This window comes from Euprymna scolopes, chromosome 4, assembly GCF_053919585.1.
Source record: "Euprymna scolopes isolate OS-2025 chromosome 4, ASM5391958v1, whole genome shotgun sequence".
Lineage (NCBI taxonomy): Eukaryota > Metazoa > Mollusca > Cephalopoda > Sepiida > Sepiolidae > Euprymna > Euprymna scolopes.
In genome coordinates, this window is record NC_136485.1 from 71,979,787 (window position 1) to 71,992,106 (window position 12,320).

At 35.5% G+C, this 12,320-nt stretch overlaps 1 protein-coding gene across 1 annotated transcript in view; it reads left to right on the forward strand.

Moving 5' to 3' along the window:
- Positions 1-12,320, forward strand: part of LOC145268430 (ubiquitin conjugation factor E4 B-like) — a 131,578-nt gene that overhangs the window by 86,057 nt on the left and 33,201 nt on the right. The window contains exons 18-19 of the mRNA XM_080123992.1: positions 115-213; positions 4,329-4,567. Of these exons, the coding sequence (XP_079980118.1) occupies positions 115-213; positions 4,329-4,567 (338 nt within the window). The remainder of the gene's footprint in view (positions 1-114; positions 214-4,328; positions 4,568-12,320) is intronic.

Sequence of the window (12,320 nt, forward strand, 5' to 3'; positions counted from 1 at the left end):
ATTCACTGTGCACACACAGGGGAGCATGCATGCTTCACTTGTTTTTGCTAAAATTGTTCAGTGTATAAATTTTAATATCTGAGTTTTCTTTTTTTTTCTATTCTCTTGTTTCAGATCTGCTTTACCCCTTCCCCAAGTTACAAACCCGGCTTTTGCAGCTCTTCCAGAGTTTTATTTGGAAGATATTGCTGATTTCCTCCTTTTTGTATTACAGTGAGTATTGACAACATTTCCAACTAGATAAATGCTATGCTTATATATATATATATATATATATATTCAGTACTTGTACAGTTTAATCAAGGCATTCAAAAATGAAAATATTGAAAAAAGGTTATATTGTACGTATCCGTTTTGGACCGAAGATCTCTGAAAAAAAAATTTAATTTGATCGAGTAGTTTTTTTTTTTGTTTATTTATTTTTTTTTTACAGCGGAAAAACATGTTCTTATGAGAGCGCGTTGAAGTCAGCCATTATGGAGTTGTTGAACACGCCACAGGGAGATAACTCCATGTAAAGCTTCGACACTCCTTCCCCATCTTTAATACTAGCTTTTCTTCCTAAAAATTGAACCTTTTGCTCGGTATCATAAATTGTTTTTTTCACTGTAAAAAAAACAAAAAAACAAAAAAAAAAAAACTACTTGATGAAATTAAGTAAAAAAGTTTTTCGGAGAACTTTGTTCCATAACGAATACGTACAATATAACCTTTTTATGATATTTTCATTTTTCATGTCTGGATTAAACTGTACAAGTACCAAACATTCTTTTGATATTGAAGGTTAAAAGTAAATAGAATGGGGAAATACTGTATTCCATAAAATTTTGAAAATGTGGATAAAAGTTTTAAGTGAAGTTCTACAAAAGGGAACCAAGTGAGAGCATGTTTCCTGCTTGAATATGCCACATGCAGTCCAGTTCAATTTAGTAATTGATTCTTATGTAGTTGAGTACGAGTTGTCAGCTTTTTGTTCTCCTTCAAGGTTCCAACTCCTTAAAGTTGGGCCAGATGTGTGCAAACTTTTCATTGCAAGTGACACATTACAAAGTTCACATATTTCTAAGAATGATCACAATTTCATTGGGCCACACAATTTTATAGGGCTACAGTAAAAAAAATAAAAAAATAAAAAAATTTTATAATATATATATTAACCCAAAATAATTAATATTTAAAATAGATAAAATAAAAGACTTTTAAAGAAAGAATGCATTTTTAAATATTTCAAAGAAAATTCACATGAAATGCATTTATTAAAAAAAACAACTGATTTATGCCATGATCACTTAATTTTTCATCTAGGAAGGACACCGTAGTAATCCAATCCCGATTAAAGCTACTTAAGAATCTACCCAAATCTAAAGATCAACCGGTTTATTTTGGCCAGAAACCAATTGTTTTTCTTTTTTTTTTTGTTTATTTTATCAAAAGTTTGAATGGCTTGATTAACCTGCTATTGATCTAATTAAATTTTGTGAATTTTTAAATGTTTTTTTTATCATCAAAACTGTATTTTATAAAGAAATATTGGAGGTATTTAGTCATAAAATAAATGTCATCTAGGTTGAAATTATGAATGAGATAATAATGCTGAGTCATGTTATTGGTATATGTCTACAAGGTAAGAATATTAAAGTTTAACATGTCCTCAAATTCATATGGGGCTCTAAAATACACTGATTGCACCTCTGCAGAAGGGTATCCCTTCCTAATAAACGTGGCCACCTAATTCTTGAGGATGGGATCCTAGTGGATGAGCAGATTATGACTAGGAATTAAAGGGCCACGATTTGTAACACTCCACTGTGGCCCTTGGATTAGACAGGGATATTCATATCCTAGTGGCTTTACTCAGCCATTATCTAACATTTGTTGAGATGTTCATAGCTTTCATTAAAATCATTAAAAAAGAAGTTTATGCTATGGAGTAGATGTTTGAATAAATTAATTCTTATATGCTTATGTATATTGCATTTACTCTTGGTACTCATCCTTAATAGTTGAATAATCATTTTATGTTTTTTAATTATTAGTACAATCTTTATTCCCTGCAAAAAAAATGAAAACTTTTAAAGCTCAAAATCATGCCTAATAGGCAAAAATTGATTTCAGATTCAGCATCCACAAAATGATGCAAAATGCATTGAAATACCATACGACAGAAAAATTGTGTTTAACAATAATTATTAAAGTTTTGTTTCTTGTCCAGAATATTAAAGAACAAAAATAAAGTATCTCTGTATGTACCAGTGATGAAATGAAAATATCATATTCCAAAAATCACATAAGTTGATCTAGTTTTGTAATATTATAGAGACGTTTACGCATGCGTTAACATGTAAACACTTGGCTACCAACACATGGTAGCAGAGTACGTCGCAAGGAACAGAAGATAAGTAATAATTCGACTCCTTTTTTCCATAATAACAACATTTATTTCTGAGTACTTTCTCAAATAAAACGTAATTATGCTCCTTCTCTTTGACCTCTGTTCTCTCGAATGTGATCGTTGGTTTATGCATATGTTCATTTAATAGTCTTTTTCGCTTTTCTTTACCGTGATGTCACTTTGCACATGGCTAAGCATTTGCATACAGCTGCCATACGTGTGTCCATGCTCCGTTACACGCCTTCATATGTTTGAAATATTCTTTGCAAGAAATTAAAACATACTCCGAGGCAAATAATTCAAAAAAAAGAAAAAAAAAGGAAAGGAAAAAAAAAAAAAAAACTCAAAAGTCCAAATAAAAGAATATGAAATGTTCTGGTACATAGTCTGTTCAACCCTTTAACTTTCTTTTTTACTTTTCTGCTTTTTTGTTACTTTTTAAAATAATATTAAAAAGGTAAATCCATTTTCTTTTTTTTTTTATGTGAGTTTTCTTTTTTGTCGTTATTTTTGTTTTCTTTTTCCTTACCGTTACGTCACTTTGCATATACAGTCCGGCATTTGCATACAACCGCTATATGCAAGTCAGCGCACTGTTACAATTTTAGTTTTATAAATAAAATCATTTTTAAGCGATTAATGGGAATTTGTAGGCATTATAACATAAATCTAGTAAGTATGAATTATCTCCCTTGGTTTCTTGCAATTTTTTTTTTTTTTTCAAAATAAGTGAGATGATCACTTCTCAGATATTAATAAAATTTGAGTTTATTTAAAAATAAAACTACCTGATTATTTTATGACTTTTGGAATATATTTTCATTTCGTCATTGATATTTACATCATATTCGTAGACATTTTTGCTGACGACACTACCATCTATGGCAGCACATCAAAGACCGTAAATGACCAAGTTCTCTCTGATTCTTTCTCCTCTGATCTTTAGCGTGTGGTACAATGGGGAAGTGGCTGGTTACTTTTAATGCATCTAAAACCAAGCTTCTATCTTTACATCATCAACGTTAGGATCCTCATCTGGCATCAATTGAAATGAATGGCTTTCATCTTTGCGAGGCTCCATGTCTTGACAAGATTCTGGGCTTGACCTTTACTCCTGATCTAAAATGGAACACGTACATCAAATCCGTTGCCAAGGTTGCTGGAAAAATGGTTGGATCCTTCTATTAATCCAGTAGATATTTCACTGCTGATGCAATTCTCTATCTATATAAGAGCCAGGTACGTCCAAGGATGGAGTATTGCTGTCACATCTGGGCAAGAGCTGCTAGAAAGAACTTATCCTGCCTTGACAGAGTTCAGAATATACTTCATAGCCCAGTGGGTGATGCTCTTTTCTCTTCCATGCAACCTCTTTCTCACAGAAGAGGCATTGCGAGCCTGTCTCTGTTTTATCGTCATTTTCATGGCAAGTGCTCATCTGAGCTCCAATCTATGGTCCCCTCTTGCCAAACATTCACGAGAAACACTCCTCTAGCTGAAAACACTATCAATAATTTCCCACACTCTTTATCTGTGCCTAAACCTAAATGTAGATTCTATGAACAAAGCTTCTTTCTTAGAACTGCACACTTATGGAACTCTCTTCTGTTTACTTGCTTTCTAGTTGACTTTAATATGGCTATCTTCAAGTTCAACGTAAACAAGTTCTTGATAAGCCATTCCCCTTAAGTAATCCAATTTACCAAATTTACACTTCTAACAATTACTATATTGTCCTTTTGACCACTGTTCACTCTTTAACTCCTGTCCTAGAGTGGCCTCTGGGCCTTGATAAGTAGTGATTCCTTTGTAAAAAAAAAAAAAAAAAAAAAATTTTGGACAAGAACCAAAGTTTTTTTTCTTTTTAACACTTATGACATGTTATCTTTATATTTTAGCTTTTGTTTGATGGAAGAAATTGTTTGATTTCTTACAGTTTTAAATGTGAAGTGCTTGGGAATGAACCAAGTGTCAACCAGTTAGTACGAATGCTGATTGTATTTGTGTGCAGCCCAAATTACTTTAACAATCCTTACCTCGTTGCCAAACTTGTTGAGGTTTTGTTTGTCATTAGCCCCAACTTTCAACCGCGAACTGCCAAGTTAAGTGAAATGATGCTTGGCCACCCACTGGCTCTTAATTACATGGTTCCAGCTTTAATGCAATTCTATACAGGTAAGTTAAGGTTTCCTATAAAATATGCTTAAAACCTGTTTTCATAAAAAAATGTCTTCAAATACAGGGTGAACTCCCTCTCAAAAATGCCACCTATCGAATGAAAACAGTTCACATTGTTTTCTGCAATACAACCACATTTTGTGCAAATAAATTTCAGTCTGTGTCTGATATGTTCAACAACAGTTTCATCCATAAATGTTCAACAACAGTTCATCATTCAATATAGTGACACTTGTCTGATCAGTAGGAGGTGTGATCCTTGTTATGGATCTCATTGATTATATATTTACTATTTTTTTTATATTCTTGGCCTTTTTGGGGATCTTCTACTTGAATCAATAATTCAATGTAAACTTTTAATGAAGAAAACAGCATCATATATATATATATCTATATCTTTATAAAGTAATAGGGTTCGTGTGTTTCTGTCTGTGTGTACAGCTCTCCATCATCAACGAAATATAAAGGAGGTAAGAGGGTAGATCTCTCCTGGTAGAGAAACATTAGAACCCATTTTAGGATGTTTCTGTTATAGGAGACATAAGAATCTATGCCTAATTTCTTTATATACTAGTCTACAAACCACCCCCATATCGAATGACTTATGCTCATTTGCATATCACATTATATTAAATCTCTTTAACTAATTACCTCGACCTTATTACATATTGGAAATATTCTAATCATTTCAACTGTACTATTTACAAAATCTATTTAACATTTAATTATTTAATATATTTTCATTTAATTTTATATTCGATTTATTTCACTTTACGTATATTATCAAAACAATTCATTGGCGAGCAAAGCTTTATGTTTTGGGATTGTATTGAAAATGTAATGGAAATTTCAATTTCGTTCCGTTTTAATCTTTTATATTTTACTTGCCAATATAATTGAAAGAATACAATTCAACTATCGTAATTTTATATAAATAAACAAAAACAAATATTTTAAAATAAAACTTTATTAAAAAAGAAATAATTTTATTTTTAAATGAAAAAAATCAATTTAGTAAAATAATTGTATTAAACACCCCCAGCCTTGTCAGCAAACCTGTAAACCTATAAAAGTTAACATTTCGAATGTAAACAGTGATTTTTCGATTTTGTTAGCGCTTGCCGCAATTAAAGACAATTAAAACGGAACTAACTTTATTTCCATTCTATTTTTTAAACAACCCCCAAAACATAACGCTCTCTTCCAGTTATAGCCAAATTTTTTTTAATTAAATAAAACAGGTCAAAATAAACAGATAAGCGCATTTTCTTTTACATTTTTCTTACAACCAACGTTGTCATTTTAACCAACTGCAGGATACCGTTACTTTTGTGGGGTTGTTTTGAAAATGGCACGGAGATTATAATTTCGTTCCAATTTAATCTTTCTGGTCGAGCCTATTTCAAAAGCCTGTCTTATCATAGATTTGAACTACAAATAATTTATTACATTTTGATTATTACTATCTTAAGACTTAAAGCTTATATTTATTTCATTTTTCTATTTATATATTGAATTAGTTATTTCCAGTCTTATTTAAACTTAGTGCTTTCTTTAAACCGGATGAACCTTTTATAAAAATATGAGTTTAACGTAAAGAACACGAACAAGGTTTTATTCAACTGAATTTCTTCCAGTTTACTAACAAAATATATAAATTTAAAAGAGATATAAATAATAAAATAAAAAGGTTATGTAATTTAAAAGAAATACACGTACTCACAAAAGCAGAACTTTTTTTACACATTTTTTTCTTTAAAACCATAACAATGAGACTAACAATTACCTAGATCTTAGTAATTATTTGTTTTAATAGAACTGTTTTAATTGTACTGTTTACTTAGTTAACCTAAGTTAGTATTACATTTATTTTACATTTACTTTTTTTTTTTTAATTATTACTTTTAGACTGTGACGTTTACACCCGGAAGTAATGAGTCACACGTAGGTCGCTTTTATTCATTCCTTTTGGTCAAGATCAAAGTGTAGTATCTGTTCTTCAGATGCTGCACTTCATTTTCTTGTTCTCTTTCGGTGGAGGAGAAATCCTTCACGACTGAGACAATTTTTATTTTTGTACCTTTTCTCCACGTTAAAAAACGACCCTGGTGTCTAACTCTGTCCCGTGGGGAGGCATAGTAAATAGGTACAATATAATTGTTTATAATTGTACTATTCAGAAATATTATTTATAGTTCGTCCATTTCAGTTAGTATACATTTCCTTTACGCTTAATTAATTTACAATCATTAATATCGTTAAACAATTCCGTTTAAAACCGAAATTATGCCACCCAAACGAAGTAGAAACGAAAGTGAGGAAGAAAGAATGGAAAGATTGGAAGCTAATAGACTAAGAGTTGCTGCAGTTCGCTCCAATGAAAACAATTCAGATAGAGAAAGACGTCTAGAACTTAACAGGATACGTCAAAGAGAAAGGAGAGCAAGACTGTCAGATTTGGAAAGAGAAACCCAACGTGAAGCTGACAGAACTAGACATGCTGTAAGGCGGTTAAATTCATCACAAGATGAAATTCAAGAAAGGCAAAGATATGCACTGGAAAGAGAAGCAATATTACGATCGAATGAATTATATGAGGTAAGTAGACGTACACAAGGTCAGTTGAGAGTGGCTCAACGACATCAGAATGAATCGGAAACCCAACGAAGCTTTCGCCTATACCAAGGGCAACAACGAGAGGCTGCATGGAGAGAGAGTATGACTTTGCCCCAGCAATTGACAGAAAACGAGGCAGCTAGACAACGAATGACTGCTTTGAGACACCATGAAATAGAACACTGCAATAGAAAAGGATTGCTCTACAACAAAAATGACTCTCTCACTACAGCTGATATAGGAAAAATGGACAAAGTATGTCAACATTGCTCAGCTGTAAAATTTAAAGGAGAAACCCCTGGTTGTTGTTGTTCTTCTGGCAAAGTTGTGCTTGATAGCTTTCCACCACTGCCTCAGTTGCTTCAAGATTTGCTCTCCGGCAATGGTCCCATCTCTAAAGATTTTCTGCAAAATCTACGCAGTTATAACAATTGTTTTGCAATGACATCATTTGGTCACAAAATTGTGGCAGTACATGGGTGGAATCCTTCTTTTAGAATTCGAGGCCAGGTTTGCCACCAGATTGGGAGTCTTTTACCACCTGAAGATGAAACAGCAAAGTTTATTCAAGTCTACTTCTTGGATAGTCTGGAAGAGGAACTACATAATCGGGGACGTGACAGTAGACTCAATAGAGACATTCTCCAAAGTCTGACTGAATTTTTACATGAGAACAACAGCTTCATTTGTCAGCTGAAAACAACAAAGGAGAGGATTGAAGAAGAACACTTGGTAGAACATAAAGTTGTCATAAGGGAAGACCGAAGGCCGCAAGAAGAGCATCCACGGCGATTCAATGCTCCAACAACAACGTATGAGATTGGAATATTAATGGAGAATGAACCAACAGCTAACCGGGATATTGTCTTGCGTTTTAGAAATGATACATTAAAATGGATCTCCGAACTACATCCCCTCTACGATACTTTAATGTACCCGTTAATGTACCCCTATGGTTCTCCATCTTACAACATCTACATGAAGGCATCCAATGGGCGAAAATTTACCCAACAGCAATTTTATTCGTACCATTTAATGACTCGGCCTGGAAACTATTTTCTCTGGTACCGAAGGCTATTTCAACAATGGCTGGTGGATGTGTACTGCAAGATTGAAACAGAACGTTTACAGTTCCTGAGGCGTGAGCAACAGACCCTGAGAGCTGACAATTATAGCAACTTGAGAGATTCAATTCTTAGGGAGGATGGGAATCCAGAACAGTTTGGTCAACGAGTTGTTCTTCCGGCAACTTATACAGGAGGCCCTCGATACATGTTTGAGCGTCAAAGTGATGCCATGGCATATGTTCGGCGAATGGGCCGAGCCGACCTCTTCATCACGTTCACAACAAATCCAAAGTGGACAGAAATTACAGAAAATTGTCTTCAAGGGCAAGACCCTCAGGATCGTCCAGATATTGTTGCCAGGGTTTTCAGGCAGAAGCTAAAAAAGTTACTTGAATTTATTAAAAAGGGAGGATTTGGCAGGTTGAGGGCTTTCCTGTACAGTATTGAATATCAAAAAAGAGGACTGCCGCATGCACACATCCTCACCTGGCAGGCCCCAGAGGACAAACTTCTACCAGAAAAAATGGATCTCTGCATATCTGCAGAGATCCCTGACAAAGAGGAAGATCCTGATCTTCATGCTAAAGTGATGGCACATATGGTGCATGGACCTTGTGGACCATTTAATCCAAATTGTCCATGTACGATTGACAACAAATGTTCCAAAAAATACCCAAAAGAATTTCTTCAGTGTACCGAGCAAGGCCAAGACTCTTACCCCAAGTACAGGCGAAGAAAACCAGAAGATGGAGGCCAGACTGGTACAATAAGGATGAAGAGAAATGGTCGGTATGTTAATCAAGAAATAACAAACCAGTGGATTGTTCCGTACAACAAGGTCCTCCTTCAGCAGTTCAACGCTCACATTAACGTAGAAATTTGCAGCTCGATCCAAAGCATCCTTTATTTCCTCAAATACGTGAATAAAGGATGTGATCAAGCAGTGTTTGAACTACAAAGAACTGATGGAGCAGCTAACCAACAAGGCCAAGTACAAAGTCACATTGTGGATGAGATCCAGCAGTTCCAGAATGCAAGGTATGTCGGCAGTTCAGAGGCGGCCTGGAGGATATTGGAACATCCCATCCATGAACATTTCCCCCCAATTGTACAACTTTCTGTTCATCTTGAAAATGGGCAGCATGTCATGTTCTCAGCTGATACTGCTCTGGAACGAGCCCAAGGTCCACCGCCTGCCACAACTTTGACAGCATTTTTTCAACTCTGCCATGAGGATGACTTTGCAAGGGGTCTCAAATACGTAGAAGTCCCTGAGTTTTACACTTGGAACAAATCGACAAAGAAATGGATGAGAAGAATGCGTGGGGTACAAGTTGAAGGTACTGAAAATGATGATGTATGGAAGGCACCATGCATTGGGAGAATCTACACGATTAGTCCAAAAGCAGGGGAGTGTTATTTCTTACGCCTGTTGCTCAATGAGGTTGCTGGTCCAACTTCATTTCAAAATTTGCGAGCATACAATGGTCAGGTGTTTGAAACATACAGAGCAGCGTGCCTTGCTCGAGGCCTTCTAGAAAATGACCATCACTTGCATCAAGCAGTAGGAGAGGCAAGTGCCACTCAATCACCTTCAAATTTGCGAAGCCTATTTGTGATAATTTTAACAGCCTGTGAGCCAAGAAATCCTCTTGAGATCTGGATGGCTTTTCGTGATGTAATATCTGAAGACATTCTTCACAGATACAGGCAAGAAGTTAACAATCCAGAAGCAGATTTTAATGAGGACATCTACAATAAAACTCTTTGTCTAATTGAAGAAAAAGTTCTCCTTATGTGCGGTCAACCATTGGCAAGCTATGGATTACCTGCACCAACGCAAGGGAGAGATGAAAGACTCGCGAGAGAGTATCAACGTGAAGTTACTTATAATCTTGAAGAACTTTCCCTACAAGCAAAAAATATGCAAGAAAAACTGACCGATTCTCAAAGAGAAGTTTACAATTCATTCATGGCAATGTTGGAAGCACAAGGTGAAATGAACAAAAACATGATGTTTCTTGATGCTCCAGGTGGTACGGGCAAGACTTTTGTAATCAATTTGATCCTTGCAAAGATTAGATCCATGAGAAAGATTGTGCTTGCAACAGCATCCAGTGGCATTGCTGCTACTCTACTACAAGGTGGCCGCACTCTTCACAGCACTTTTAAAGTACCCTTGGATACTCATCGAATGGATCAGCCAGTTTGCAAAATTACTGGTAACTCAGCCTTGGCAAATGTAATTAGAGACACCTCTGCAATCATTGTAGACGAAGCCCCAATGACGCACAAGAGTGCTTATGAAGCAATTGACCGAACACTGCAAGACATCACAGGAAACAAGAATCCCATGGGTGGCATTCCAACCTTATTTTGCGGTGATTTCCGTCAAATCCTCCCAGTGGTTAAAAATCGCACAAGGGCTAACATTGTCAATGCAAGTTTGAAACAATCCTATCTCTGGAGGCACGTTATAGTGAAGAGACTGACTACTAATATGAGAGCCTATATCTCTGATAACACAGCTACAGCAGACTTCTCAAAATTGCTTCTCCAAATCGGTAATGGTCAGTTTCCTATCACTTCTTCACCTGACACAATTAAGATTCCAACTGCGCTTGGTAAATGTGTCGGTAATCAGAAGCAACTGAAAGACAAAGTGTACCCAGACCTGCAAAACAATGGAAAATCACCGGATTGGCTTGCTGAGAGGGCTATTATTTCGCCATTAAACAGCAATGTGAATCATTTGAACAATTCAATAATGAATGAATTTCCAGGAGACACAAAGCAATACAAGTCAGTTGATTCGGCTACTAATGAATATGAAGCTGTTCACTACCCTGTGGAGTTTTTAAACTCTTTGGAGATATCTGGAATGCCTCCACACATTTTAAATCTCAAAATTGGATCGCCAATCATGATTCTTCGATCCTTGGAACCGCCAAAAACAACAAACGGAACCAGAGGTGTTATCACCAGATTGCACACCAATGTACTTGAGGCCACCATTTCCTGTGGTCCCTACAAAGGCGAAACCGTTCTACTGCCAAGGATCCCCTTAGTTCCATCGGACTCAGAACTTCCATTTAAATTCCAGAGACTCCAATTTCCTGTGAAGGTGTGTTTTGCAATGAGCATAAACAAAAGTCAAGGTCAGACATTTAACACCATTGGCGTAGACTTGACATCAGACTGCTTCAGTCACGGTATGTTCTACGATTCCATCAGCCGGACAGGAAGTTCAGAAAAACTCTGCATTCTGGCTCCAAATCAAAGCAGCAGAAATGTAGTTTACCCTGAGGCTCTTCAGTGAAAAGTTTGAGAAATGGATATGAGGAAAAACTGACATGATCTGATTGTGGTAAGGTTTTAGTATTGAATGTGCAAGATAAAATTTAAGCAAGAGTTGAAAATTACTTCAATGAAAAATTTACTATGTAACATCAAGTAACCTTCCTTTTTGATGAAAATGTTTTGTGAAGTTCCTGATTGAATTTCAGTCACTACAAGAGGTAGTTAAAATGTTAATCACCTTATGCAATCGTTGCTCTTACAACATCAACTTACTGGAAAGGTGCCCACAGATTTTGGTACCCGAGTGCGCAACAAAGCTCCGTGCGAAGCACGGGTATCTTTGCTAGTATATATATAATAGGATTAAAGAGGTGTATAAAGATTCTTTAAATGAAGATTTTTCAATATAATAAAAACGTGTTCAGATATAAGAGGAAAAGAAACAAAGGAATACATTACAGTGTGTAATAACCGCATACACACTATTGTATTCCCTTGTTTATTATCTAGTCAATAGGGTGTGTGATCCTGTATGCGCATTATGCTCACTCGATCAGACTCCACCTCATCCTAATTTTTATTTGTGGGGTTATTTCAAGGACTATATATCCAAACCATCCCCAGACAGTTCCTGAACTATAAAGCAAATAAATTTCTATGAGACAACATGGTGCACATATTAACTGGATTGATTCTGTTACTGACATGCTGACAAGTGGGACCACGTGAAGGTTGCTAAGATCTCTAAGTGAAAGTGATTCTATGGA